Source organism: Rhinoraja longicauda, chromosome 40 (assembly GCF_053455715.1).
Source record: "Rhinoraja longicauda isolate Sanriku21f chromosome 40, sRhiLon1.1, whole genome shotgun sequence".
In the NCBI taxonomy this organism is placed as follows: Eukaryota; Metazoa; Chordata; class Chondrichthyes; order Rajiformes; family Arhynchobatidae; genus Rhinoraja; species Rhinoraja longicauda.
Window position 1 is genome coordinate 452,681 of NC_135992.1, and position 26,973 is coordinate 479,653.

A 26,973-nucleotide genomic window follows, 5' to 3' on the forward strand; every position below is an offset into this window, starting at 1 on the left:
CCAATTTTCAATATCATCACTATAGATACCAAAGGAATATCATTGATTTACCAAGTTTAGAGGGGCAAATGGAAAAACATGAGACAAACCCAGAATGGCAACCCGATCAGTGTGGGGCATGGGGCCAGTATCCCATGGTCTCGACCCGAAACGTCACCCATTCCTTCTCTCCCGAGATGCTGCCTGACCTGCTGAGTTACTCCAGCATTTTGTGAATAAATCGGCCAGTATCCCATGTTGTACAACTCTGACTCTAAAGCTGACAAAGTTTGCCGAGAGTACCTTAACCACCAGAATCTCCTAATCATCTGGAGCCTTGGGTGGGCGGGCCATTCTCTGACCCCATTCCCTCTGAGCAGCCATGACCAGCGATCCCAGGAGGGAGGTGTAGATGCTTCATGAAGCCGCCCACACCCTGTCCTCACCACCTGCCAATGCATTGGGTGGCGGAGGCCTGCTTGTGCTCCGCGATAGAGATGCTCAATGGCCGGATCTCTACTAGTGCGTCCGCCACCCGCCAATGCATTTCCCTCCGGGTACCCGGTACCCACCCGGAACTTACCCCCCCCCCCCCCCCCCCCCCGTACTCGGTACCCACCCACCCAGTACCGCCCCGTACACACCCACCTGCACCCTGTAGCTACCCACCCCGCACCCGGTAGCTACACACCCCGCACCCGGTATCTACCCGCCTGGTACCCATCAGGGAGTGCCTACCTAGTGCTCAGCGGCGCATTGCCCACCTACCCAGTTCCCGGTCCCCACCTACCCAATTCCCACCTACCCAAAACCCAGTACCCACCAGCGCGGTGCCAATGTACCCGGTCCACATCAGTGCGGTGCCCACCTACCCGGTACACACCAGCGCAGTGCCCACCTACCCGGTACACACCAGTGCACCCGGTACACATCAGTGCAGTGCCCACCTACCTGGTAGTGCAGTCCCCACATACTCGGTACACACCAGCATGGTGCCCACCCAACAGGTACACACCAGTGCACCAGTACACATCAGTGCGGTGCCCACCTACCCGGTAGTGCAAGCCCACCTACCCTGTACACACCAGCGCGGTGCACACCTACCCATTACACACCAGCGCAGTGTCCACCTACCTGGTAGTGCAGTACCCACCTAGTTCAGTGCCTACCCACCAGGTACACACCGGCACATTAGTGCAGTGCCCATCCATCAGGTACACACAAGCAAGGTGCCCACGTGCCCATTAGTGCAGTGCCCACCTACCTGGTACACCCCAGCACGGTGCCCACCCACCATGAACACCCCAGCACGGTGTCCACCCAGAGCAGCATGGTGCCCACCCACCAGGTACAGAGCAGTAGGTGTCCACCCACCAGGTACAGAGCAGTAGGTGCCCACCCATCAGGTACAGAGCAGCACGGTGTCCACCCACGAGGTACAGAGCAGCATGGTGCCCACCCACCAGGTACAGAGCAGCACGGTGCCCACCCACCAGGTATAGAGCAGCATGGTGCCCACCCACCAGGTACAGAGCAGCATGGTGCCCACCCACCAGGTACACACCAGTAGGTGCCCACCCACCAGGTACACACCGGCACGGTGCCTGCCCACCAGGTACACACCAGTAGGAGGTGCCCACCCACCAGGTACACACCAGTAGGAGGTGCCCACCCACCAGGTACACACCAGCTCGTCGTCTGCGCCTCACAACCGAGTGCCGTCACGTGGCGCCACGTGCCACTTCCCGCCCGGTCGCGGCGCCGCTGATTGGTCGTCATTCAGGGCGCGGGGCGGGGCCGGGCGGGGAAGCTTCTGGAAAGGCGGCGCGCGGGCGGCGGCGACGGTTGGCGGCGGTGAGTTGTCCAATCGCCCGCAGATCGGACCGGACCGGACCGGCCTCAGCCCGGCTCTGGTGGTGGCGGCCCGGGGAGGGTGCAGGTCTGCCTTACATCGGCTTGCGGTAGGCGGGCGGGGCCGGGTGGCGGTGCGGTGTTGGCGTCCGTCGCGGGGGGGGGGTATGGTGTCACCCTGCGGTGTGGATGGTGGTGGTGGTGGGGTGGTATGTTATGGTGTCACCCTGCGGTGTGGATGGTGGTGTGGTGGGGGTGGGTGGCCCAGTGATGGGAGGGGTGATGCGTCCAGGCATGGAGTGGGGGAGAGAGGAGGGAGATGTTTCCTACAACTAACATATCTCAGCTTGTGTACGCAATGGACCCCTTACACGGCAGGCGAGATCAGGACCCCTGACCCGTACTGTTGTCCTCCTTCTGGAGGACAAGAGGTGCACTGGAGGCAAGCATTTACTATGGCTGCCAGTGCGGTCTTCGGTCCCAGCAGCTGTTGAATTGTCGCAGTTTTTTGCCAGAAATCTGCCAGAGACTCTGAAGCCAAAATCGCCACTAAACTTGCAACACCTCAGTCCCAACCAAAAATCTTTATGAATGGCACCACATAATTACAGTGCTGCTTCTCAGGCTGCTTCTCTTCATCCAAATAAACTTATAACAGCTGCAAACCTCATGCTACATACCACAACTTGCACACACTGCCTGTTGAACCATGTCAATCTCACCACCCCAGTATAATCCACAACGCTTCCTCATTCTTGTAGAAGACAAGTTTCTGCAATTAGAGGTAGTTAGAACTAATGAAAATGGGAGAGACTTTCCTGCCTGACCCCCATGGAGGATATAATGTTGGTCATTGTCAGAGAGACATTAGACAGTGCTGGATGAACATTTGAATTGCCAAGGGATAAAAGACTATAAATGAAGTACTGTAGATGAGATTAATATAACTAGGTTGTTGATGTTATCAGTCTGAAGAAGGGTCTCGACCCGAAACGTCGCCCATTCCTTCTCTCCTGAGATGCTGCTTGACTTGCTGAGTTACTCCAGCAGTTTGTGAATAAATACCTTTGACTAGGTTGTTGATGATTGGCACGACATGATGGGTTTGGTGCTATATTCCTCTACGATTCTATAAAATGCTACTTGACTGCTGAGTGTTCTCACTATTCTTTATTTTTTGTTTCAAATTCTGTTTTTCTTTTTCCTTTTGGAAATAAAGGCCAAAACACTGACAATACTGCATTTTAATTTTCAATGTTTTATACATCAGCACTCTTGTAACTCTTTACAGTGATATTTAGCAGAATGTTAACATTTTTCTAAATAAATCTGTTTTTGTTTTAATTTTTCGTATCAAAGTAAATAATTCATCTCATAGCTGAAAATAGACAGGATATATTCCTCAATATTTCTTTCCTTGTGAAGCAGACCTTTTTTTATTCAATTTTTCTATTTTATTTCCACCTTTCTGGAATATGGTTCTCTGCGCTCTGGTTCTGAGCTCTGGCTTTAGCTCTGAGCTCTGGTATTTTCTCCATAACCCCCAGCAACCTTTTTTCTACATTCTCCCTACCCTTACTCATTGATTGGGTGGACTAATTTGTCCTTGTGTTATTTTGTGCCATTTGTCGTAGCGTTCTTTGGGACCTCTTTCTATGGTGAAGATGATATTTAAGTTTAAGATGCTCTTTTGATGACGTTTGATAAGCCAGATACCAGCTGCAGTACTTACAAATCACTGTTCCTTGGGGCTTGTAATAACAAGGAACTGCAGCTGCTGGTTTATACCAGAGAAAGACATGTATGCCAGAATAATTCAGCAGGCCAGGTAGCATCCCTAAAGAACGTGGATAGACTACGTTTCGGGTTGGAACCCTTCTTCAGACTAATCTGAAGAAGGGTCCTGGCTCAAAACATCACCTGTCCATGTTGCTGCCTGACCTGCTGAGTTACTCCAGCGCTTTGTGTCTTTCCTTGGGACTTAATTTAAAAAAGCTTACTAATGTTTTACAGTTCATTTTTCTTGCTTTGGTGCACAGGAGACCAATTGCAGTGGCTCTGGTTAGATTTCAAAAGATATTCCTGCAAAGCCTTTAATGTTATGGATACCAGTGGTGGAGGGATTTAAATCAGCTCGCTTAAATGCTGGAATTGGAAGACAATGGAGACAGGGAAAAAAAGATGGCCAAGGGTTTGGCCTGACAAAATAACATAGCGGAATCACAGAGGGGGAGCAGTGAGAGAGGATGTTGCTGAACTCTCGTCGGAGAGAGGAGGAGAACTTCTTCAAAGTAGACATACCTTGAGGAGATTTTGCAGTGGAACGGCCAAAATGTGTAGGATAGAAACATAGAAGAAAATGCAGGAGGGGGCCATTTGGCCCTTCGAGCCAGCACCGCCATACATTGTGATCATGGCTGACCATCTACAATCAGTAACCTGTGCCTGCCTTCTCCCCATATCCCTTGATTCCACTAGCCCCTAGAGCTTTATCCAACTCTATCCACTAGTCTCCACTGCCTTCTGTGGCAGAAAATACCACAAATTCACAACTCTGGGTGAAAAAGTTTCTTCTCACCTCAGTTTTAAATGGCATCCCCTTTATTCTTAGAATGTGTCCCCTGGTTCTGGACTCCCCAATATTGGGAACATCTTTCCTGCATCTAGCTTGTCTAGTCCTTTTATGATTTTATAGGTCTCTATAAGATCCCCTCTCATCCTTCTAAACTCCAGCGTAGTCTTTCCAATCTTTCCTCATATGACAGTCCCTCCATCCCAGGGATTAACCTCGTGAACCTACGCTGCACTGCCTCAATAGCAAGGACGTCCCTCAAATTAGGAGACCAAAACTATACACAATACTCCAGATGTGGTCTCACCAAGGCCCTCTACAACTGCAGAAGGACTTCTTTGCTCCTGTACTCAAATTCTCCCGTTATGAAGGCTTTCTTCACTGCCTGCTGTACCTGCACGCTTACTTTCAGTGACTGGTGTACAAGGACACCAAGGTCTCGTTGCACTTCCCCTTTACCTAATCTGACACCATTGAGATAATAATCTGCCTCTTTATTTTTGCCGCCAAAGTGGATAACCTCACATTTATCTACATTATACTGCATCTGCCATGCATCTGCCCACTCACTCAACTCCAAGTCACCCTGCAACCTCCTAACATCCTCTTCGCAGTTCACACTGCCACCCAGCTTTGTGTCATCTGCAAACTTGCTGGTGTTACTCCTAATTCCATCATCCAAATCGTTAATACATATTGTAAATAGTTACAGCACCGAGCTTTGCAGCACTCCACTCTCCACTGCCTGCCATTCCGAAAAGGACCCGTTTATTCCTACTCTTTGCTTCCTGTCTGCCAAGCAATTCTCTATCCATATCAATACCCTACCCCCAATACCATGTGCTCTAATTTTGCTCACCAACCTCCCGTGTGGTACCTTATCAAAGGCTTGCTGAAAGTCTAGATACATTATATCCACTGGCTCTCCTTCATCCATTTTACTTGTCACATCCTCAAAAAATTCCAGATGATTCATCAAGCAGGATTTCCCCTTCATAAATCCATGCTGACTTGGACCAATCCTTTTACTGCTAACCAAATGCGCCGTTATTACCTCTTTAATAATTGACTCCAGCATCTTCCCCACTGATAGGCTAACTGGTCTATAATTCCCTGTTTTCTGTCTCACTCCTTTATTGAAAAGTGGGATAACATTAGCTACCCTCCAATCCACAGGAACTGATGCTGAATCTATTGAACATTGGAAAATCAAAGGTATCACACAATGCTGGAGTAACTTAGCAGGTCAGGCAGCATCTAGGAAGAAGGAATGGGTGACGTTTCGGGTCGAGAGCCTTCTTCAGACTTCAAAAAAATCCCACTTCCTCCAAACCAGAGGCGTAGCTATGGGCACTTGCATGGGCCCTACCTATCCCTGCCTCTTTGTTGGGTACGTCGAACAATCCCTGTTCCAGACGTACACTGGCCCTATCCCCGAACTCTACCTCTGCTACATTGACGACTGTATTGGTGCTACATGCAGAACTCACTGCTTCATACATTTCACCACCAATTTCCATCCTGCTCTTAAAAATTTCTCGGAACATTGGGAAATGATCACCAATGTATCAACGATTTCTTGAGCCACCTCCTTGAGTACCCTGGGGATTTATCAGCCTTCAGTCCCATCAGTCTATCCAATATTATTTCTCGCCTAATGCAAAATTGTTTGGGTTTTCCTGGGTTGTTACAATGACATGTGTTTATCGGTGTATAAAAATTATTTGCTATCTTTAACCGGGATAACTTCCGTACTCTAGTTTCACCTTCCACCCTGGTTCAAATGGGGGTGTGCACCATCCTTTAAACTTATCATACTTTGGTCCCCCTTATCTATAGGTCCCATTTACCCACGGCTTGATCATTCGGCAACTACTAGACGCTATAGTGTTATGAAAACAGAGTAGGGCCAGCCTTTCAGTTAGATTTAGGGGTATTGGTACTAGTGTTACGCCTCCCCTGCTGTTGTGGGGAATCTGAGTGCACACCCAACAGTTACTACCATCCCCCCTGCTAGCGAACTCATAACTCATAGACAAAAAGGTATTAGTCCTGGTCATCTGGGCCATTCCCAGGACCAACAACAGGATTGGCAGTGTTTGTGCCATGTCTTTTTTGTTTAAGTCCAATTTTCTTGCATTTGGTGAGACGTATCCAGCGAGGGTTGCTTTCGACTTTAACGTCGTTCGGTGTGGTGAGTAGTACTTGGTATGGCCCTTTCCAGCGTTCGAAACCATCTTTATTCCCAACTGCCCTGCCCTTCTTTCTAACAGGAACATGCATGCCTTCAACTCTCACCATCATTCTTTTAAAAGCATCCAATGTTCCAGATGCCCTTTTGCCTGCAAACATTCTACTCCAGTCAACTTTAGCAAGTTCCTTTCTAATACCATCAAATATGGTTGTGCCCCAATTCAGAATTTTAACGTGGGCCCACTGTATTCTTATCCATAACTATTTTAAAGCTAATAGAATTGTGGCCGCTTGCCCACTGACACTTCAGTCATTTGCCCGTCCCAATTTCCTAAGAGTAGATCAAGCTTTGTCGTGTAGCTTGTAGGGCCATCTGCATATTGACTAAGGAAACTCTCCTGAACATATTTGACAAATTCCACCCCATTTAAGCCCTTTGGCACTATGGCAGCCCAGTCTATATATTGGGAAATTTAAAATCCCTTATGATGATAACACAATTAATCTTGCCTCCATTCTCCTGGCATTCTCCCGAGATATCTTGAATCCTGGCTCCAGGGAGGCAACAACCATTCTGGAGACTCTTTTGTTGGCACAGAATCTCCTGTCTGTCCCCCTAATTAACATATCTCCTATCACTATGGCTCTGCCTGTCTTCACCTTTCCCTGATGTGCCTCAGAACCAGCCGATACCAGAGACTTGACAACTCTGCTGTACCCTGACCAGTCTCCCCCCAACAGTTGAAGAGGGGAATAGCTAATTTAAAACCAGTGGTTTGCATCTTGCAGTGTAGCCTCTGCATTTCTGTTCATGAAGTCTTCTGCGGACAGTGGTCATTGACAAATCCACACCTGACTCATGAAGAATGTTTCTGATCTGTCGGACAGGTGTTTGGGGTTTTTCTTTTGTATAGAGAGAATTCTTTTGTCATCAGCTGTGGAGGTCTTCCTTGGACTGCCAATCCCTTTGTGATTAGTAAGCTCACCAGTGCTCTCTTTCTTCTTAACAATGTTCCAATCAGTTGATTTTGGTTAGCCTAAGGTTTGGCTGATGTCTTTAACAGTTTTATTCTTGTTTATCAGTATCATAATGGCTTCTTTGACTTTCAATGGCACAACTTTGGTCCTCGTGTTGATAAACAGCAATAAAAGTTTCCAAAGGTGATGGAAAGACTGGAGGAAAGACTGGGTGCTGAGAGCTCTTATACCCGCATTAAGGAGGCAATTAAACACACCGGAGCAAATACAAACGCCTGTGAAGCCATGTGTCCCAAACATTATGGTGCCCTGAAATGGGGGGACTATGTATGAACACTGCTGTAATTTCTACATGGTGAAACCAAAATGTATAAAAATGGCCTTTATTAAAATCTGACAATGTGCACTTTAACCACAGGTGATTTTTTTCCATTACAAATCTCAAATTGTGGTGTACAGAGGCAAATAAATAAATGATGGGTCTTTGTCCCAAACATTATGTAGGGCACTGTATATCTGTAGCTTAAATCTGACTTTATGTAATTTAAATAAAAAATCTGCAGGTCCATAAATATAAATATTATTCATAGAAATTGATTTTTTTCCTATACTAAAGACAACAAAGTGAGCCATTTGGAATGTGCAAGAGTAGCAAACAGTTTCAGAATATCTTGTGCAGTGTTTGATGCTTATGAAGAATGCAGCATGCTGTGCCCCTGTGTTACTGTGACTTTAAAAAAAAACAAGATCCATTTTCTAAGGCCATATAATTACAGAACTCGCTAAAAACATTCAACAGGCCTGACAACAACTGTGTTTAGAAACAGTTTATGCTTAAGGCGAATGACCAATGAAATGGTAATTGTTTTCACCACAGAATTTGCAGCATTTTCAGTTTTATTTTAAGATTTTGAGTATCTAAAGTATTTTCCATTTGCTCCATTTTCCACATTACACTCCATTTTATCTCGGACACATGCGGAACTAAACATTTTAAATACAATACGCGTCAATGGAAGGTATTTTAAAAGTTGGGGTAAATGTTATGCTTTGGATATGCAGTAACATCCTTCACTGCCAGGTTTGGTGGTATTACTTGCATTTCCCACTAAGTTCTATTCCCCAGTCAATTACTTCACCTCTTTCTCCTTTGTGCAGAATTACTTCAGAGAAAAAATGAGGAAACAAACCATATTTTCAGATAGAAATTTTATTCATTTCTTAGCTTTCCTTTGTTCTCTTCCTTATATCTAACTTTATTCAGCTTTAAATCATAATCATAATAATACTTTATTAGCCAAGTATGTTTTGCAACATACGAAGAATTTGATTTGCCATACAATCATACCAATAAAGAACAACAAGGCACCCAAATAATTTTTTTACGTGATCATGAACATGAACACCCACGTGTGACTCCCCCACATTCCTCACTGTGATGGAAGGCAAAAAAAGTTCAATCTTCTTCCCTTCTTTGTTCTCCCGCGGTCGGAGCACTCGAACCTTCCGTTGACGGGGCGACCTTGGCTCCTGCGACCGGCGGTCGAGCCCTCCGCATCAGGGCGATCAAGCTCCCGCATCGGGAGGATCTCAGCTCCCCGCACCGGGCAATCGGACCTTGGGTCGGGGCTGATCGAACCTCCTGCGACTGTGGAGCTTCCCGACATCAGTCTACCCGAGACTGCGAGCTCCTCGATATTGGAATCCGCAGGTTGGAGCATCGATCCCAGGCAAGGGATCGCAGGCTCTGATGATAAGTCCACGGTCCCGCGGTGGGGCTCAAAGTCAGTCTCGAGCAAGGCCGCCAGATCCATGATGTTAGGCCGCAGAGAAAACTGAGGTACGATGCGGAAAACAATCACATCGCCGGCAAGGTAAGAGATTGAAAAAAGTTCCCCCCGACCCCCTCCCCAACCCCCACATAAAACAAACCAAAGAACATGAACACATACTTTTAAAACACGCTAAAAATAACAAAAAAGACAGACAGACTGTTGGCGAGGCTGCCATCGTTGACGGCGCCACCTGGTGTAATAAGGTTGTTGATGGAGCCAGGAAAAGAGAAACACAGTCATCTTAAGAGTTCTTTTGACGACTTTTTTCATTGCAGATGGACACAAGTCAAACAATGTAGTGGGTCAAAAGGGGAATGGTGTTGACATGTGCGACAGAGAGCAACATGCTGCAGTAAAGAGGACTTTACCATTCTCACCAAAGAGTAAGTTTTTGTAAGCAAGTAATTATATTATGAAATGCCATATGTATCAGCAGCCATCCTCATATTTGGCATTAATACAAAAAAATGTTGCAAACTCAGCCAGTGGGGAAATAAATAGACTAGGAGTTTCTGGCTAAGGACAGCACAGTGGCAGGCTCACAGCCCCCTAGACCCTGACCTCCACTGCTGTGTGGATTTGCACATTCTCTTGGAATTGTCAGGTTTCCACTGGCTGCTCTGGTTTCCTCTCCTTGATAGAATCTGGGGGGAATTGATGGGAATGTGTGGAGAATAAAATGGGATCAATGTAGGTTTCATATTGTATTACTATGATCCTTCCTGAAACGTCAACTCTTGTTTCTTACACTACTAATATTTTTGCCCTGTACATTGCTTATGGCTTTTTGTTTGAGGATTTTCAGCTTTTTTACCCCATTCTTAATCATTCTTAAATGCAACATAGAGAGCAGTATGTTACCACCTTTTTGGAGATAGCCAGTAGCTGCTCAATATGAAGATTGACAGACTGATGGTTCAAAACCCGGAAGCTTTTTTTCAGAGCTATTAGATGGTACTGTAGTGTGCCAAGTAGGCCGAAATAACGACAAGTAGTCAGGATTAACGAAAGTGTGTTTACTGTATCTCTGGAACTCCAAAAGGGAATGAGAGTCATGCGGTCCTTGACCTTTATACTCCCGGCCGAAGTCCGCCTCCTTGGATCGACCCATTCCCGTGCCGAGGGGTCGTGAGTGGTATGGCCCGACCCTCGGGAGCCGCCACAGGACCCCCCCCCCCAGAACCAGAGGCACGAAATGCACCGGTCGCACTAGTCGACCGAACCGTGTACGGTACCCGTCTGACGGGGGGTCTGGCGGGGGCACAGCTGGAGGGACGACCGGGGGGGCTGGCGGGGGCACAGCTGGAGGGACAAACGGGGGCGGAGAAGGGGGTACAAATACCGGTCGAGATGAGGGGATCGGCCCCGGTATCCACAAGAAAACGATTTCCCGAAACCCGATCCCAAGCAAAAAGGCGGTGAATCTGGCCGGCCGCCGCGGGGTCTACTGGCAGCCGGCCACAGCGTTTCCCGGATACGCGCACGGCAGGCGGCATCGTCGGGCTGCAGCACCCCAGCGCTGGTGGTAATAACACCAGTTCTTAACCCAGGTGTTGTCTGAAGCCTGCTGTCGTTGAAAAGCAGGTGCAGTACCTGCGGCTGCCGCCGGGGGAGCTCGTGCAGGCCTCCGGGGCGCAGGTTTGACTCCTTCCACAAACGCCCCTCCCGACCAGTCCAGCCCATGACACACGCCATCCATCAGGCGCTGAAATGCCTGCGCCGCGTTTTTGAGGCCGAATGGCATACGCACGAACTCATACAGGCCAAACGGTGTGATGATCGCCGTCTTTGGTACGTCGTCCGGATTGACGGGGATCTGGTTGTAACCCCGCACCAGATCCACTTTGGAGAATATAGTAGCCCCGGCGAGGTGGGCGTTGAAATCTTGAATGTGGGGTACGGGATATCGGTCCGCCGCAGTAGCGGCGTTCAGTCGCCGATAATCCCCGCAAGGCCGCCAGCCACCGTTTGCCTTGGGGACCATGTGAAGTGGGGACGCCCATGGACTGTTCGATGGTCGAACGATCCCCAAGGATTCCATGTCGCGGAATTCCTGCCGCGCCAGACGCAATTTATCCAGCGGAAGTCGGCGCGCTCGTGCGTGGCGGGGTGGGCCGGTCGTGACGATGAAATGCACCACCCCATGCTTGGGGTTTGACGTACGAAATTGTGGCGCCGTGATGTCCGGGAATTCCGCCAGGATTCGAGCATAGGTGGATTCGACCGATGACAGCGGCCGAGCAACAGGACAGACCAACCCTAATGTAATAGGCTGCATTGTTGCACTGTGGACCAATTGCTGCCTCCTGACATCCACCAGGAGGGAATGCGCCCGCAAAAAGTCCGCCCCGAGCAACGGTTGGGAGACGTCGGCCACGGTGAACTGCCAAGTAAAGTGGCAAGAGCCGAAGGTGATCTTCACCGTGCGCACACCATAGGTGCGAATGCTGGTTCCATTCGCAGCGGTGAGGGCGGAACCGCGCTTCCCAGAATGAATGTCCTGCATCGAAGGAGGCAGCACGCTCAACTCTGCCCCGGTATCCACAAGAAAACGATTTCCCGAAACCCGATCCCAAGCAAAAAGGCGGTGAATCTGGCCGGCCGCCGCGGGGTCTACTGGCAGCCGGCCACAGCGTTTCCCGGATACGCGCACGGCAGGCGGCATCGTCGGGCTGCAGCACCCCAGCGCTGGTGGTAATCACACCAGTTCTTAACCCAGGTGTTGTCTGAAGCCTGCTGTCGTTGAAAAGCAGGTGCAGTACCTGCGGCTGCCGCCGGGGGAGCTCGTGCAGGCCTCCGGGGCGCAGGTTTGACTCCTTCCACAAACGCCCCTCCCGACCAGGCTATTTCGGGCGCTGCCGGAGTGACGCGCAGCGTCATGACGTCATCACTGCGCGCCGCCCGAAGGGCGTCTGCACGCCTGCCGAGGGCCAGGAGATCATCAAAAGGCCCTTCACTGAGCTGCATGCGAATGTCGGACGGCAGTAAGTGGAGAAATACATAGTCAAAAAGGAGGCAAGGTTTGTGACCGTCCAGCAACGCGAGCATGTCATCCAGCAGCGCGGATGGGCGCCGGTCGCCCAGGGGAGGCATGTGGAGGATTCTTTTGGCCCGCTCCATTCTCGGGAGCCGGTAAGTTTCCAGCAATAGAACTTTTAGCGCATCGTATTTACCTTGGGTCGGTAGGTTGGCAAGGAACTCGGTTACCCGCTGGACCGTGTCCTGGTCCAGGGCTCCAACCAGGTAGAAAAACCGTGTATCATCCGACCGGATGGACTTAAGCTGGAAATATACCTCAGCTTGCTGGAACCAGACGTGGGGTCGGTGGGTCCAAAAGGTAGGGAGGGCTACGGAAATTGCCTCGATAGCCGGTGTAGCGCCCTCGGACAGCGAGGCGAAGGCTGAGCTCCATGACTTGTCCATTTTTCTATAATGGACCGTTCGGGGTCACCAATGTAGTGTGCCAAGTAGGCCGAAATAACGACAAGTAGTCAGGATTAACGAAAGTGTGTTTACTGTATCTCTGGAACTCCAAAAGGGAATGAGAGTCATGCGGTCCTTGACCTTTATACTCCCGGCCGAAGTCCGCCTCCTTGGATCGACCCATTCCCGTGCCGAGGGGTCGTGAGTGGTGTGGCCCGACCCTCGGGAGCCGCCACAGTACAATTATTGAATGAAAAGCTGAATATTGCTAGAAATCTGACATTAAAAATGGAAAGTTCAGTCATAAAAGGAAGACACAAAATTATCTAGAATTTCATAGGGAAAATATTTTTATTGCTAGAAATCTGAAATAAAGACAAAAATAGTGGCTTGTGTGTAATCTGTGTTGACCCTATTAACACCATAGGGTATCAACTGAAATGTTGACTGAAGACTCTAAACCAAGGTTTTATACAACTTAATTGTTATTAGCATTCAAAGTCTTGAGTATGCATGCAAACCATTGACTTTTAATAACTTCCTATTTACTTTACTATTTCAGCTTATCACTTCTTACGCTAAATCACAAGACTCATAACTTGGACTCATATATTACCCTTATGAATGAATTGGCCAAATTCACTCTGTTGATAGGGGTAGTCTTCATGAGATCATATGTGATAGGAGCAGAATTAGGCCATTCAGCCCATCAAGTCTATTCCGCCATTCAATCATGGCTGATCTATCTCTCCCTCCTAACCCCATTCTCCTGCCTTCTCCCCATAACCCAAGAATTTATCTACCTCTGCTTTAAAAATATTAATTGACTTGGCCTCCACAGCCTTCTGTGGCAAAGAATTCCACAGATTCACCACCCTCTGACTACAGAAATTAGACACTGCGAACACAAACCTACCGAATCCCACAGTTATCTTGACTACACTTCCTCCCACCCTGCATCTTGCAAAGACATTATTCCCTACTCTCAATCTCTCAATTTCTCCGACTCTACCGCCCCCTCTGCAACTCCTTGTTTTACTCATCCGTTCACCTGCAAACAAGCCCATTCCAGGTACTTTCCCCTGAAACTGCAGGAGATATAACATCTGTCCAGAGATCTCCTCCATTGACTCTATCTAAGGACCCCATCAGTCCTTCCATGTGTGACAATGGTTCACATGCACCTTCTCTAACCTCATCTATAGCATCTGGTGTTCCCGATGTGAGCCTCTGAGCATTGGAGAGACCAAGCGTAGACTCGGCAACCGTTTTGGTGAACACTTACTCTTGGTCTGCCAAGGCCTACTGGGTGTATAAGAAAATAACTGCAGATGCTGGTACAAATCGATTTATTCACAAAATGCTGGAGTAACTCAGCAGGTCAGGCAGCATCTCGGGAGAGAAGGAATGGGTGACGTTTCGGGTCGAGACCCTTCTTCAGACTGATGTCGGGGGTGGGACAAAGGAAGGATATAGGTGGAGACAGGAAGATAGAGGGAGATCTGGGAAGGAGGAGGGGAAGGGAGGGACAGAGGAGCTATCTGAAGTTGGAGAAGTCGACGTTCATACGTTCATACGTTCATACCACCGGGCCGCAGGTTGGAGGAGGTGCAGGTGAACCTCTGTCTCACCTCGTGCCCGGGCACTTTCCCTTGCAACCGCACGAGATGCAACACCTGTCCCTTTACCTCCCCCCTCAACTCCATCAAAGGACCCAAACATTCTTTCCAGGTGAGACAGAGGTTCACCTGCACCTCCTCCAACCTCATCTATTGCATCCGCTGCTCTAGATGTCAACTTATCTATATCGGCGAAACCAAGCGCAGGCTCGGCGATCGCTTCGCTGAACACCTGCGCTCGGTCCGCATTAATGCAACTGATCTCCCGGTGGCCCAGCACTTTAACTCCCCCTCCCATTCCCAGTCTGACCTCTCTGTCATGGGCCTCCTCCAGTGCCATAGTGAGGCCCGCCGGAAATTGGAGGAGCAGCACCTCATATTTCGCCTGGGCAGTTTGCGGCCCGGTGGTATGAACGTCGACTTCTCCAACTTCAGATAGCTCCTCTGTCCCTCCCTTCCCCTCCTCCTTCCCAGATCTCCCTCTATCTTCCTGTCTCCACCTATATCCTTCCTTTGTCCCACCCCCGACATCAGTCTGAAGAAGGGTCTCGACCCGAAACGTCACCCATTCCTTCTCTCCCGAGATGCTGCCTGACCTGCTGAGTTACTCCAGCATTTTGTGAATAAGGCCTACTGGGTGTCCTGGTTGCTTACCACTTTAACTCCCATTCCCATGGGGTCCCCAAAGATTCCCTTGACCTTTATGTCTTGGGTTTTGTCCATTGCCAGAGTGAGACCACACACAGACTGGAGGAACACCACCTCATATTTCGCTTGAACATTGAATTCTCCAATTTTAGATAACTTCTACAAACATCTGCCCCCCTCCTCCCCTCCCTCTTTCCTCTCACCCCTCCTCCCATACTCTTTCCTCTCACCCCCCTCCCCACCTTCTCCACTAAAAGTCCGTTAACCAGCAACTATGTAACCGTCTTGGGCTCACACCTGTCTCTACTCAACAATTAGCCTATAAGCACAAAAAAAAGGACAAATCAGGGCCTGCAACAGATGAGCTCAGGCAAGAAGATTCCCTTAAGCTCAAATGAAGAAATATTTTTTCATTCTTTTCAATTTTGTCAAGTTATCTGTGGAATGAAAAGCTTATCCTGAGTGGTTGCCTAAAGATTATTCTGACTAATTCATGGCATTTTGGTGTGACCTTGAAGGTTACTGGTGCATGTGGAGATCAATATCAGTGCTTCCAATGGTAAACATATCTGAGAGCATTTCAAAATTAAATGTAATAACATGCCCTGCCTTCTGACATGGTGGTTGACATTGGCCCACAAAGGCAATTGGGTTTGCCATGAGGAAGTTTTAAGTTTTCAAACTTGAGCCTCACCGCTTTCATTTCTATAAGAGGACCTTAATAAATAATTGATCAGTAAAATAGACTACCAACATATATTTCAATAAGGTCTGAAGGGCTGGATTGATAAAGTATGTTCCTTTATCTAAGTTTTTTGCTCCATTTCACCATACCAACGCTGTAATTTCTCAAGCTCCTGTCCCATCTGTAACTATTGTCTCTCGGGTATCCTTCATGACTGACACTTGCCTCCCTCAAAGATCCTGAGATTGCAGTTCTTTGCATCCCATCCTTAAAGAAACCTCTCGCTCTAATTGGATGATGTCCTGGTGGCTTTTCCACCTGTCAGGCAGCCCGATGTTATTTGGGCTCGCTGGCTGGCCACCCTGTATAAAAGCAAAATTAACTTTAGAATGTATTTAGTTAATGTAACATGATGGACAATTTAATCATCCTTCCTGTTCTTAAAATTTCCCTTCATAATTCCTCTCTCCTCAGCAACTAACTCGATGCTTGGTCTGTGAAATATCGGGGTTCACTTGTAATGGATATTATTTTGCTGATTGAGACAGCTTTATTTTGTTCACCCATTGATGTTGTCAGGACAGTTTCATTCTGATCAACCATATACCTTGTCCTTTCAGACTTGGACTGTGAGAACTTGACTGAAATGGCTATCTGCTCAGAGGAAGATGTCCTAAATTGTACATTTGAATCCTGTGATACAGAAGGGAAAGGTAACATTCTACTTGCATAAAATTTGGTGTACAGATGGATCTTGGTGACCAAGTCCATAGCTTTCTAAAAGCGGCAATGCAATTAGGTAAAGTGGTAAAGAAGGGTACGGTATGCTTGCCTTCATTGATTAGGGCAATGAGAATAAAAGTCAAGAAGGTAGACACAAAATGCTGGACCTCAAGAAAAAGAGTTTGTAGAGTGCCTCCAAGATGTAAGAAAATAACTGCAGATGCTGGTACAAATTGAAGGTATTCACAAAATGCTGGAGTAACTCAGCGGGTCAGACAGCATCTCAGGAGAGAAGGAATGGGTGACGTTTTGGTTCAAGACCCTTCTTCAGACTGATGTCAGGGGAGGGGGCGGAACAAAGATAGGATGTCGGAGAACTGGGAAGGGCGATAGAGAGGGGAAGCAGGAACAACCTGAAGTTAGAGAAGTCAATGTTCATACCGCTGGGGTGTAAACTGCCCAAGCGAAATATGAGGTGCTGTTCCTCCAATTTGCGCTGGGCCTCACTCTGACAATGGAGCTCTCACTAGGGTCTCCTCAATATCCCGCAGCTCCGCCCTTGCTCCCCCTCCCCCCATTCGTATCAAAGATTGAGTCCCCCTTCTCCTCACCTTCCACTCCATCAGCGTCGCATACAACAAATTATTCTCCAACATTTCCGGTGCCTCCAACGGGATCCCACTACTGTCCACATCTTGCCAGCTCAGCCCCTTTCTGCTTTCCGCAGAGACTGTTTTCTCTGGAACTCCCTGCTCCACTCGTCCATTCCCACCCAAATCACCCCCTCCCCAGGTACTTTCCTCTGCAGCCGCAGCAGATGCAACACCTGTCCCTTTACCTCCCCCCTTGACTCCATCCAAGGACCCAAACAGTCTTTCCAGATGAGGCAGAGGTTCACCTGCACCTCCTCCAACCTCATCTATTTTATCCGCTGTTCCAGATGTCAACCTCTCTACATCGGCGAGACCAAGTGCAGGCTTGACAATCGTTTCGCTGAACACCTCCGCTCAGTCCGTCTCAACCAACCTGATCTCCCGGTGGCTCAGCACTTCAACTCCCCCTCCCATTCCCAATCTGACCTATCTGTCCTGGGCCTCCTCCATTGTCAATAGACAATAGACAATAGACAATAGGTGCAGGAGTAGGCCATTCAGCCCTTCGAGCCAGCACCGCCATTCAATGCGATCATGGCTGATCACTCTCAATCAGTACCCCGTTCCTGCCTTCTCCCCATACCCCCTCACTCTGCTATCCTTAAGAGCTTTATCCAGCTTTCTCTTGAAAGCATCCAACGAACTGGCCTCCACTGCCTTCTGAGGCAGAGAATTCCACACCTTCACCACTCTCTGACTGAAAAAGTTCTTCCTCATCTCCGTTCTAAATGGCCTACCCCTTATTCTTAAACTGTGGCCCCTTGTTCTGGACTCCCCCAACATTGGGAACATGTTTCCTGCCTCTAATGTGTCCAATCCCCTAATTATCTTATATGCTTCAATAAGATCCCCCCTCATCCTTCTAAATTCCAGTGTATACAAGCCCAATCGCTCCAGCCTTTCAACATACGACTGTCCCGCCATTCCGGGAATCAACCTAGTGAACCTACGCTGCACGCCCTCAATAGCAAGAATATCCTTCCTCAAATTTGGAGACCAAAACTGCACACAGTACTCCAGGTGCGGTCTCACCAGGGCCCGGTACAACTGTAGAAGGACCTCTTTGCTCCTATACTCAACTCCTCTTGTTACGAAGGCCAACATTCCATTGGCTTTCTTCACTGCTTGCTGTACCTGCATGCTTCCTTTCAGTGGCTGATGCACTAGGACACCCAGATCTCGTTGACATCCCCTCTTCCTAACTTGACACCATTCAGATAAAAACCTGCCTATCTATTCTTACTTCCAAAGTGAATAACCTCACACTTATCTACATTAAACTGCATCTGCCATGTATCCGCCCACTCACACAACCTGTCCAACTCACCCTGCAGCCTTATTGCATCTTCCTCACAATTCACACTACCCCCCAGCTTAGTATCATCTGCAAATTTGCTAATGGTACTTTTAATCCCTTCATCTAAGTCATTAATGTATATCGTAAATAGCTGGGGTCCCAGCACCGAACCTTGTGGTACCCCACTGGTCACTGCCTGCCATTCCGAAAGGGACCCATTTATCCCCACTCTTTGCTTTCTGTCTGTCAACCAATTTTCTATCCATGTCAGTACCCTACCCCCAATACCATGTGCTCTAATTTTGCCCACTAATCTCCTATGTGGGACCTTGTCGAAGGCTTTCTGAAAGTCGAGGTACACCACATCCACTGACTCTCCCCTGTCAATTTTCCTAGTTACAACCTCAAAAAATTCCAGTAGATTTGTCAAGCATGATTTCTCCTTCGTAAATCCATGCTGACTCGGAATGATCCTGTTACTGCTATCCAAATGCTCAGCAATTTCGTCTTTTATAATTGACTCCAGCATCTTCCCCACCACTGATGTCAGACTAACTGGTCTATAATTACCTGTTTTCTCTCTCCCTCCTTTCTTAAAAAGTGGGATAACATTTGCTATCCTCCAATCCACAGGAACTGATCCTGAATCTATAGAACATTGAAAAATGATCTCCAATGCTTCCAGTATTCAGAGTGTCAGAGTGACGCCCAGCACAAATTGGAGGAACAGCACCTCATATTTCACTTGGGCAGTTTACACTACAGCAGTATGAACATTGACTTGTCCCCTACTCCCTCATCTTTACTATGGATGTCCAGTTACTCTACACCTCTATCTCCCCCCCCCCCCCCCCCCAGGAGGGTCTTAAAATCCTCAGTTTCTTCCTCAACCGCAGAACCAGCCAATTTCCATCTACCAATACTCTCCTCCGCCTAGCAGAGCTGGTCTTTACCCTCAACAACTTCTCCTTTGACTTCTCCCACTTCCTCCAAATCCAAGGAGTAGCTATGGGCACTTGGATGGGCCCTGGCTATGCCTGCCTCTTTATATGGTACGTCGAACAATCCCTGTTCCAGGCATATACTGGCCCTATCCCCGAACTCTACCTCCCCTACATTGACGACTGCATTGGTGCTACCTCTTGTACCCAAGCAGAACTCACTGACCATCAATTTCACCACTAATTTCCATCCTGCTCTTAAATATATTTGGACCATCTCCAACATCTCCCTACCTTTTTTGGATCTTACCATCTCCATCATAGGAGACAGACTAGTGACCGACATCTACTACAAACCCACTGACTCCCATAGCTACCCTGACTACCTTGACTACACTTCTTCCCACCCGGTTTCCTGTAAAAACTCTATCTCCTACTGCCAATTCCTCCGTCCACTCTGCATCTGCGCCCAGGTTGAGGTGTTCCATACTAGGGCATCGGAGATGTCCTCATTCTTTAGGAAATGGGGGTTCCCCTCATCCATTATAGGTGAGGCTCTCACTAGGGTTTCCTCAATATCATGCAGGGGGTGGTTTAGGTAGGAAGGGACGAGTCGTTCCCGGGGAGGGGGTGGTTTGGGTAGGTTTCCCGGGGAGGGGGTAGTTTGGGTAGGATTGACAACTAAACATAGCACAAAAAGTAAGGAAATTTGTGTTTGGTAGATTATTTCTTTGTTGTAACAATGCTTCTTGGCAATAAATCTTATACCGTTGGAAAGCCTGTTTATTTCCCTTTTAAATGGTGTCACATTTGTAAGGAACATGCATTTGTGGGATGAGCAGCAGAGCTGAGTATGTGGGTTGCGCCCATGAAAAATCTGCCAAATCTTCTCTGCCAATGCCAAATAGCTTATTCTGCCATTGACTCTTGTTCGGTGTTGTTTGGTGGATTGGATGATTGAAGTCTGAAGAAACAAGACATATTGGCAATTTAACAATTTATTCATTTAATAAACAGGAGCCACAGTAGCGTGTGGAAGAACCATACACAGCCATAACAGCCTGGCACCTCCTCCTCATGCTGGTCACCAGCCTGGTCACACACTGTTGTGGGATGGCATCCCATTCTTGTCAGCACCTGGGGGTACCAGAAGCTCAAAACAAGAGTCAATAGCAACAGCAGAATAAGCTGTTTGGCATTGGCAGAGAAGATTTGGCAGATTTTTCATGGGCGCAACCCACATACTCAGCTCTGCTGCTCATCCCACAAATGCATGTTCCTTACAAATGTGGCACCATTTAAAAGGGAAATAAACAGGCTTTCCAACGGTATAAGATTTATTGCCAAGAAGCATTGTTACAACAAAGAAATAATCTACCAAACACAAATTTCCTTACTTTTTGTGCTATGTTTACATTAACGACTGCATTGGTGCTACCTCTTGTACCGATGCAGAACTCACTGACCATACATTTCACCACCAATTTTCATCCTGCTCTTAAATATACTTGGACTATCTCCGACATCTCCCTAACATTTTGGATCTCACCATCTCCATCACAGGAGACAGACTAGTGACTGACATCTACTACAAACCCACTGACTCCCACAGCTCTCTGAAATCTATCCCCTACTCCCAATTCCTCCGTCTACGCCACAACTGGCCCGGGATGAGGTGTTTCACACTAGGGCATCAGAGAGGTCCTCATTCTTCAGGAAACGGGGCTTCCCCTCTTCCATTATAGATGAGGCTCTCACTAGGGCCTCCTCTATATCCCGCAGCTCCGCTCTTGCTCCCCCTCCCCCCCATTCGTAACAAGGACAGAATCCCCCTTGTCCTCACCTTCCACCCCATCAGCCAGTGTATCCAACAAATCATCCTCCAACATTTCCGTCACCTCCAACGGGACCCCACTGCTGGCCACATCTTCCCTTCTCCCCTTTCTGCGTTCTGCAGAGACCGTTCCCTCCGTAACTTCCTGGTCCACTCGTCCCTTCCGACCCAAACCACCCCCTCCCCGGGCACTTTCCCCTGCAACCGCTGGAGATGCAACACCTGTCCCTTTACCTTCCCCCTCAACTCCATCCAAGGACCCAAACAGTCTTTCCAGGTGAGACAGAGGTTCACCTGCACCTCCTCCAACCTCATCTATTGTATCCGTTGCTCTCGATGTCAACTTCTCTACATCGGCGAGACCAAACGCAGGCTCGGGCAATCGTTTCGCTCAACACCTTCGCTCCGCCTGCCTTAACCAACCTGATCTCCCGGTTGCTGAGCACTTCAGCTCCCCCTCCCACTCCCAGGCTGACCTTTCTGTTATGGGCCTCCTCCAGTGCCATAGTGAGGCCCACCGGAAATTGGAGGAACAGCACCTCATATTTCGCTTGGGCAGCTTGCAGCCCAGCGGTATGAGCATTGACCTCCAACTTTAGATAGTTCCTCTGTCCCTCTCTTTCCCTCCCCTTCCCAGTTCTCCCACTGTCTTCCTGTCTCCACCTATATCCTTCCTTTATCCCGCCCCCCTGACGGCCCCCTCAGTCTGAAGAAGGGTCACGACCCGAAATGTCACCCATTCCCTCTCTCCTGGATGCTGCCTGACCTGCTGAGTTACTCCAGCATTTTGTAATACCTTTGTTTTTGAGTATGTGTGTATATATATATATATACCTACACGTATATGTGTGTGTACTTGTGAGTATGTGTATATATACACATGGACCTTTTTTCTCTAGTTTATCATCTAGTTTACAGTGTACTATGTTTACATAGTACACTGTTGCAAGTAAGAATTTCATTGTTCTATCTGGGACATACGACAATAAAACACACTTATTTGACACAGATATTTTGGGCCGAACAATCTGTTCCCTGTGCTTCACTGGTTATGTTTGATGTTCTCAGTTGCAAACTATGCAAGGGTTTTAGATAATGTCAAAAGTTTGGTGTGAGTATTTGAACTAGAACTAATTATGGCTTTGTAATTTCATTAAATGAGATGCCCGAATCAAGGAAGAAATTGATGGGAGCAACATGAATTTCTTCATTTAAACGGATACTTCAACTGATAAGAAAGGTGTAGTCTGTTGGGATTATACTGTAAGAGAACAAAATGTAGCTTGGTTGGTTAGTAACTTTGCAGTCAGCATAAAACTTGGTGGAGTTAAAGCCAATGAAGACGGCTGTCAAAGGATACAGTAGGATACAGATTAGCTACAGAAATGGGAGGAAAATGGCAGATGGAATTTAATCTGAGCAACTGTGAGGTACTGCACTTTGGGAAGTCAAATGCAAGGGAAAGGGTGAGGAGGTGAGAAGGGGAAAGTTTAATGCAAAATGTGCAGGGCATTTTTTTTTTTAACAGAGTAGTGGGGGCCTGGAACGCATTGGTGGAGTCAGATACAATAGTGGTGGTTAAGAGATTTTTAGATAGGTCCATGGAAGTACAGGGAATAGAGGGATATGGATCATGTACAGGCAGATGAGATCAGTTTAACTTGGCATTTTGTTCGGTACAAACATTGTGGGCCAAAGACCCATTCCTGTGCTATACTGTTCTATATTTTATGAAAAGCATACAGTTAATGGCAGAAACCATAACAGCATGAAGTCCAGTGGGATCTTGTAGTCCAAGTCCACAGTTCACTGAAAGTAGCAACACAGGTACATAGAATGGTGTAGAAGGTGTACGGTATACCTGGCTTCATTGGTCAGGGCACTGAGTAGAACTTTGGTTGGCCACATTTGGAGTATTGAGTGACATGCTGGTCGCCCACCATTGAAAGGATGTGGAGATCTTGGGGAGGTTGTGAAAGAGGTTTACCTAGATTCTTCCTGGATTAGAGGGTATTAGCTATAAGGAGAGGTTGGACAAACTTAGATTGTTTTCTCTGAAGCGTTGGAGGCTGAGTGGAAAAGTTTATAAAATTGAGATACACAGATAGTGTAGACAGTCAGAATTTTGTTCCCAGGGTGGAAATGTCAAATACTAGAGGGCATGGCTTTGTTTAAGATGCGTGGGGGAACATTTAAAGTTTGTGGGGAAAGTTTATTTTACAGAGATTGGTAGGTGCCTGGAGCGCATTAGCAATGCTGAAAACATGACACTATAGCAGTGTTTTAAAGGCTTTGAGATAGGCATGTGGTCTTGCAGAGAATATGTGCAGGCAGAAGGGATTAGCTTAATTTGGCATCATGCTCTCCACAGATATCATGGGCCGAATGGTCTGAACCTGTACTGTACCATTCTATGCTCTATGATAACATACTGGAGGCAAAGATAAGCGGAGCCTTTAAAATGTTATTGGCTGAAGAGACGGAGTTCTGGTAAGTTGAGCGGTTGGAGAACGAGTAAATGGCCGTATTCTTTTATAGAGTTGGGATAGAGTAGGAGTAATCGGGTCCTTTTCAGAATGGCAGGCAGTGGCGAGTAGAGTGCCGCAAGGCTCGGTGTTGAGGCCGCAACTATTTACCATTTTGGTATTAATGATTTGGATGAAGGAATTAATGATTTGGATGAAGGAATTGGATGAAGCTGGGTGGCAGTGTGAACTGCGAAGAGGATGTTAGGAGGTTGCGGGGTGACCTGGACAGGTTGAGAGAGTGGGCAGATGCGTGGCAGATGCAGTATAATGTAGATAAATGTGAAGTTATCCACTTTGGCGTCAAAAACAAGGAGGCAGATTATTATCTCAATGGTGTCAGGTAAGGTAAGGGGGATGTGCAGCGAGACCATGGTGTACACCAGTCACTGAAAGTTAGCGTGCAGGTACAACAGGCAGTGAAGAAAGCTAATGGCATGTTGGCCTTCATAATGAAAGGATTTGAGTATAGGAGTAAAGAGGTTCTTCTGCAGTTGTATGGGGCCCTGGTAAGACTACATCTGGAGTATTGTGAACAGTTTTGGTCTCCTAATTTGAGGAAGGACATCCTTGTAATTGAGGCAGTGCAGTGAAGGTTCACGAGATTGATCCCTGGGATGGCGGGACTGTCATATGAGGAAAGATTGAAAAGACTAGGCTTGTATTCACTGGAGTATAGAAGGATGAGGGGGATCTTATAGAGACCTATACAATTATAAAAGGACTGGACAAGCTAGATGCAGGAAAAATGTTCCCAATGTTGGGGGAGTCCAGAACCAGGGGCCAGTCTTAGAATAAAGGGGAGGCCATTTAAAACTGAGGTGAGAAGGAACTTTTTCACCCAGAGTGTTGTGAATTTGTGGAACTCTCTGCCACAGAGGGCAGTGGAGGCCAAATCACTGGATGAGAGAGTTAGATAGAGCTTTGGGAGCTAGTGGAATCAAGGGATATGGGGAGAAGGCAGGCACAGGTTACTGATTGTGGATGATCAGCCATGATCACAATGAATGGCGGTGCTAGCTCGAAGGGCCGAATGGCCTCCTGCACCTATTTTCTATGTTCCTATGATACCTGAAGGAAGTGGGAAAATTAGGGCTAAGGAAAGGGCATTGGCAGATTTGTTGATGGTTGGGGCTATGATAAGCAGAGGGGCGGACGACTCAACGAGTGTTGGGATTCTTGTGGAAGGACATTCATAGGAGAGTTATATTGGAGGAAAATAGTTTGATGGACTTCAAGTAGAACACTTTTCTCCTTGTTGAACACCTGTGCACAATCTAAAGTAAGAATTAATTACATTTTAGACCTGGTTAATGAAATTTGCTCTTGATTATCCATTTTGTATTTGTAGGAGAAGTATATGTATCCAGAATCATTGCATATCTGGAAGATGTCACAGGTCAAAGCTGTGAGAAAGGACAATTAAGAATGCTGCACAAAATGCTAAATCCGGAAGAAAGGGATGTCGCAGTGAATTTAGGTACCTTTCACAATGTCATGAAGCAGTGGATAGCTGAATGCAGAGAGGAGGGGTAACTATCATAAGTTTGCTCAAAGGTTTGCACAATGTAAAAACAGGCATTAGAAGCCACAATAAATTTTTAAATAGAGTAATGACATTCAATATTTTTTATTTAGTGTGAATTAATTTCCTTAAATGAAAGAAGCATTTAATATATTTATAGACAAAAGGTACTGCAAATGCCGGTTTGCAAGAAAAGACACAAAGTGCTGGAGTAACTCACTGGGTCAAGCAGTATCTCTTAAATATATTTATTTTTGGCAGGCATATCTGGTTCTTTGATACGTGCAGTTTTTGTGAGATGCAATGTACTCATTAATTACCCATGAATATCATGTCATAGTCGTAGATGTACTGCAACGGGCCTTTGGCCCAACCTGTCCATGCCGACCAAGATGCCTGTCGAAGATAATCCTTTTTGCCCATATTTAACCTTTTCTATCTATGTACCTGTCCAATTTGTTCAGAATATAACATCTGGAAGATCTTGGGAATCATGTGACTGGGAAAGTAGACCCGATTTAATAATGGCAGATTATCAAGTATCATCTTTCAGTTGGAGTTCAAAAGATTGTGTGTTCAAGGAATGTCTCAAACATCAAGTAATATACCCCAGTGATCATTTTCTTTTTAGTTTTTAAGTAGATATAGAGAAAGATAGAATTGGTCCATCAGTTGAAATCCTCATATGGGGTATGGCCAATGTTGGAGATAAGCTGGAAAGAGTGCAAAGAAGATTTAGAGGATGTTGCCTGGAGTCGAGGGCCTGAGATAAAGGGAGAGATTGGGCAAGCTAGGACTTTATTCCTTGGAGTGCATGAGGCAAAGGGGTTATCTTATATATGTGTTTATGATCCTGAGGCTAATTGGTAGGGTGAATGCACGGTATCTTTTACGTGAGCTAGGAGAATCAAGAACCACAGTACATTGGTTTAAGGAGGGGCCTCCAAACTTTTCAGCATGAGGGCCACATTATATATTTGGCACATTTTTGTGGGCCGTAGGAAAAAAAAAAGAAATGTCAGTTTTATAAATTTAATGAGGTTTATATGGCAACAAATAATATTCAATTTTTAAAAAGAGCTTGAAATATTGGAATATATACCGTAGGTATACAATTATTTATAAAACAGAAAAAATACAGTGACCACCAGTGGGCAATGCAGACTGTATAGAAATATCATATATAATACCGGAGTGATCACATGTGTGTCATCATCACAGTGACTCACGGGTGGGCACTCCGCTAAGAAATCATTAAAATTATTATTAAGTCAGCAGCTGCATAAAAATCCTCAACTTGATAGCCTACCTGACGTGTAAGTTCAGAAACTTCCACCGAGATCGGCCCTGAAGACCGGAGAACCGAGGAGGAGGGAGCCGCTGGCGACGATGGACACGATGATTGGGCCAGCAGGAGAGGGGTAATGCCTCCAGTGCCTGCAAGGTCGGCTGCAGAAGGCGTTTTCTCCGGGACTCAGGCGGTCGGTCGGACGAGGAGAGGGACGTCGATCGACGGGCGATCCAGTCGAGGGCGACGGAGGAGGCCCTGCAGCAGCCTGGGGAACACCTGGATCGGGAACCGCTCCAGAACATCCAGCATGCGGACCCAACTTTGGACGTTTTGTAAACGGCTCCAAAATATGGTGGTGACTTGTGCACGTGTGATCTACGCTAAAATAATTCCACTGTGTA

The 26,973-nt window shown here is 47.2% G+C and overlaps 1 protein-coding gene across 1 annotated transcript; it reads left to right on the forward strand.

Moving 5' to 3' along the window:
* The first annotated feature begins 1,936 nt into the window (after nt 1-1,936).
* On the forward strand, nt 1,937-26,908 carry LOC144611363 (uncharacterized). The gene is made up of 5 exons (XM_078430434.1): nt 1,937-1,940; nt 9,684-9,791; nt 16,404-16,496; nt 25,108-25,236; nt 26,760-26,908. The coding sequence occupies exons 2-5, from the start codon at nt 9,734-9,736 to the stop codon at nt 26,906-26,908; spliced, it is 429 nt and encodes a 142-aa protein (XP_078286560.1). The 5' UTR covers nt 1,937-1,940; nt 9,684-9,733.
* Nucleotides 26,909-26,973: the final 65 nt, after the last annotated feature.

Bases quoted from the DNA above. Each gene is read 5' to 3' on its own strand.
- LOC144611363 (XM_078430434.1), top strand. From the start codon at position 9,734: ATGTGCGACAGAGAGCAACATGCTGCAGTAAAGAGGACTTTACCATTC. The intron at 16,497-25,107 runs GTAACATTCTAC...TTGTATTTGTAG, and splicing joins CTGTGATACAGAAGGGAAAG to GAGAAGTATATGTATCCAGA. The intron at 25,237-26,759 runs GTACCTTTCACA...TCCGGGACTCAG, and splicing joins GGATGTCGCAGTGAATTTAG to GCGGTCGGTCGGACGAGGAG.